General features: G+C 40.7%; 1 protein-coding gene across 1 annotated transcript; it reads left to right on the forward strand.

Moving 5' to 3' along the window:
• The first annotated feature begins 2193 nt into the window (after positions 1 to 2193).
• LOC148587530 (uncharacterized) lies at positions 2194 to 3391 on the forward strand. The gene is made up of 4 exons (XM_088512664.1): positions 2194 to 2283; positions 2604 to 2792; positions 2953 to 3024; positions 3182 to 3391. The coding sequence occupies exons 1-4, from the start codon at positions 2194 to 2196 to the stop codon at positions 3389 to 3391; spliced, it is 561 nt and encodes a 186-aa protein (XP_088368790.1).
• The last annotated feature ends 877 nt before the right edge of the window (positions 3392 to 4268 follow it).

Below are 4268 nucleotides of genomic sequence, written 5' to 3' on the forward strand. Positions count from 1 at the left end.
TTTGACAGGTTAGGTACTCCTCGACTCCCTCCTACGTCTCGCGATAACAATTACTATTGCTATCGTCGACATCGAGGGCACTATTGACAAGTGTTGGCATAAGGGAAGATCTAATGCACCCACAACAGCAGTTGCTCATACTGAGAGTGGTTCATCTTCAGCTGCTCCATCTCCAGTTGTTCCCTCTTCAGTTGCTCCCTCTGGCCATGCACCAGGATCCAGTGTCACCATATCTACAGCTGACTTTGAGGCAATAGTCAACAAGGTTGTCCTATCTCATTCTGGTAATGCAGCTTCCTTTGTCCTCTCAGTCTTGCCAGGCACCTCTTCCCCTTGGCTCTTTGACTCTGCTTGTTGTAATCACATGACACCTCACCCTACTTCTTTTACCACATCTGCACCTTCACCTCATTCCTCATTGATTCGCAAAGCTGATGGCTTTACTATGACTGTTAAAAATATAGGCACTGTCAATACACCTTCCCTTTCTGTTCTTGAAGTTATTCATGTGCCTGAATTGTCTTTCAATCTTTTTTCTGTTGGCCAATTGTGTGAACTTGGATATAGACTTGTTTTAGACCTTTTTGGTGTGCATGTGCAGGATCCTCGTACGAGCCAAACCCTTGGGACTGGGCGTAGAATTGGGCGCATATTCGAACTCTCATCCTTACACCTCCCCACCACTAGCTTCTTTGCTGCTACCTCTTCGTCACCACCATCTCTTGCACTTTGGCATTCGCGTTTTGGTCATGAATTTGCCTCTCGCGTATAACTTTTAGCTTCAAAGGGTTTGTTAGGTTCAGTGTCCAATAATTCTTTTGATTGTATTTCAGGTCAACTTGGGAAACAACCGGCTTTGCCATTTAATAATAGTGAGTCTCATGCTACTGCTTCTTTTGATTTAATTCATTTTGATGTTTGGGGACCTTCCCTTGTTGCTAGTATGAGTGGTTCACGTTATTTTGTTATTTTTGTTGATGATTTCTCTCGTTATACTTGGGTGTTTTTAATAAAATCTCGTTATGAATTATTGGATATTTATCATACTTTTGCCAAAATGGTTGAAACCCAATTTTCAAAACTCATCAAAGCTTTTTATTCTGATAATGTTTTAGATATACTCACCATGATTTTCAAGCCATCCTTAAGCATTATGGCACTATTCCTCACTTTTCGTGTCCAGGCACCTCCCAACAAAATGGTCGAGCTAAACGTAAACTTAGGCACATTTTAGACACTGTCCGTGCTCTTCTCCTTTCCACATCTGCTCCTACCCCGTTTTGGGGTGAAGCCACTCTCATAGCTGTCTACACAATCAATAGGTTGCCTACCCATATCCTTGATAATTGCACTCCTCATGAGAAGTTGTTTGGCTCTATCCCCTCATATCACCATCTTTCTGTTTCTGGTTCTGCTTGTTTTGTTTTACTCCAACCTCATGAGCGTACCAAACTTGAGCATCGTTCTCGGTTATGTTGTTTTCTTGGATATGGAGTGGAACAAAAGGGCTATCGGTGTTATGATACTGTGTCTCGTGGTCTTTGCATCTCTCATCATGTAGTTTTTTGGAAGCATCGACTATTCCACGAAGTCGGCAAATTCAGCATGCCAGCTTTTCCTCCCTTTACTACACTTCTTAAGATTCCTCTTTCTCCAACTCCCAGTAGCAATGTCTTGCTAGAGTCTCTCTCACTCGAGCAACAGTCATCTGATGCTCTCGATGCAGCTCCGCCTGCGTCCTTATGTTCTGTTTCATCTAAGGATCCAGTCTGCACTCCACCACCTGATCTTTGTCGATCCACCCAAGTAAGATCTCTCCCATCCCATTTACAGGATTTTCATTGCTTTCATGCCTTAGCTAGCTTGTATGAGCCTCACTCCTTTCGTGAGGCCTCCACTAGCCCTCTTTGGCAGGCTGTGATAAAGGTGGAACTTGATGCTTTACACAAGAACCATACATGGGATTTGATTGACTTGCCTTTTGGAAAGTCTGTGGTTGGGTGTATGTGGGTTTACAAAATCAAGACTTATTCCGATGGTACTGTTGACAGGTACAAGGCTCGACTTGTGGCCAGAGGTTTCACTCAGGAGTACGGTGTGGATTATGAGGACACTTTTGCTCTAGTTGCTTGACTCTCTTCTGTGCGTGCTTTGCTGGCTGTTGCCACCTCTCGACATTGGTCCCTTTGTCAAATGGATGTCAAAAATGCATTCCTTAATGGCAATTTAAGTGAAGAAGTCTATATGCAGCCACCTCCTGGACTATCTCCACCTACAAACAAGGTTTGTCGTCTCCATCGAACTCTATATGGACTTAAGCAGGCTCCTCGAGCTTGGTTTGCTAAGTTTAGCACCACTATCTCTAGCGTTGGATACTCCATCAGCTCTTATGATTCAGCCTTGTTCCTTAGCCACACAGACCGGAGCACCATACTTTTTCTATTATATATTAATGACATGATCATCACTGGAAATAATACCATTGGTATTCAGGAACTAAAATAGTTACCTAGTCAATACTTTGAGATGAATGATCTTGGCCCCATAAGCTATTCTCTTGCATTGAGATTTCCTCTTCTTTTGATGGTGATTACTTGACACAGGCCAAGTATATCTCTGATATGATTTCTCAGGCTAATCTCATAGATAATAAGATTATTGACACATCGACCGAGCTTAATGCTCGCCTCACTCCTCATGATGGGGAGCCTCTTCGTGATTTTACTTTATATAGGCATTTAGTTGGCAGTCTTGTCTACCTTATTGTCACTCAGCCCGATATCTTGTATGTTGTTCATTAGGTGAGTCAGTTTATGGCTACTCCTCGCACCACTCACTTCTCAGCCGTCCTTCGCATCCTTCGTTACCTGAAGGGTACATTATTTCATGGGCTCTATTTCTCCTCTCAGTCTCTTCTTTAGCTGATTGCTTATACCGATGCGGATTGGGCAGGTGATCCCACAGATCATCGCTCTACCACTGGTTACTGTTTCCTACTTGGCACTTCTCTTATCTCTTGGCGAAGTAAGAAACAAATTGTTGTTGCTCGATCTAGCGTGGAATATTGTGTTCTAGCAAACACCACCTCGGAGCTTCTTTGGTTACGATGGTGTTACATGTTTTGGGTGTCTCTCTTTCTTCTGCTACTCCTGTATACTGTAACAACATGAGTGCTATTCAGATTGCTCATAATGACGTGTTTCATGAACGGACCAAACATATTGAGATTGTTTGCCATTTTGTCCGTCATCATCTTCTTAAGGGCTCACTACAGCTTCAATCTGTCACATCTCATGATCAACTTGCGGACATGTTTACAAAGTCACATCCTTCAGGGTATTTTCGTGATCTTGTTTCCAAACTCAAGTTGGTCTCTCGTACTCCACTTTGAGTTTGAGGGGGGCTGTTAGATTATATGTAATGTAGTCCCACATGGGTTATGTATATTTATTGTCTGTCTTATTAGCCTATATATATAGGCCTCTTCTGTACATGATTTAGTGTGATTCAACATACAACATTATTCTCAACAAGATTATTATAAGTGCAAGTTTTATCAGGATTGTGATTGTTTGGTTGGCATTTTTGGCACTAGGTGCTGTAAAGCCATGTGATCACTGAGTTCATATACAAGTTTCCCACTTTCTTTTCCTGATTTTTAATTGCTAAAAGGGCTTGTTGTTTCTGTTTGGGTGTTGGAAAGCTTGGTATAGTTTAAATTAGATCTTTTGGTGTATATTGATTTATTCTTGCAAAAACTTGAATTAGATCTTTTGGTGTATATTGATTTTTTCTTGCAAAAACTTGAATTAGATCTTTTGGTGTATATTGATTTATTCGTGCAAAAACTTGTGGTGAAATTTCCTCAGAATGATGTCGATGTCAAAAGGTTGGCCTCTAGTGTTTCCAATCTAAAATCTCTTGTGCAAGGTACCAAATTATTATTTCATTACCCATAATTTTTTTTTTGGTATTTCTGTCTTTTTGATATACTGCCCACATGTTATATTTCTAATATATCAATTTGAGCAGATATTTATGAACTTTTATAGATATTTTTTTGTGATGCATATATTGTATGAATTACCAAATTTTTAAGGTGGAGAAAATTTTTAGGACGCCAAAAAAATTTTAGCGGCACCCCCAATATGAATTGTTTGGCTTCGCCACTGATGAGAATCAACAAACACCATTAAAGGATCCATTACATGTTTCAGTTGGGCCTATTACTAGAGAAAGATCCAAGAAGATCAAAGAAGCACTTAATG

This window comes from Corylus avellana, chromosome 2 (assembly GCF_965113065.1).
Source record: "Corylus avellana chromosome 2, dhCorAvel1.hap1.2, whole genome shotgun sequence".
Taxonomy (NCBI): Eukaryota; Viridiplantae; Streptophyta; class Magnoliopsida; order Fagales; family Betulaceae; genus Corylus; species Corylus avellana.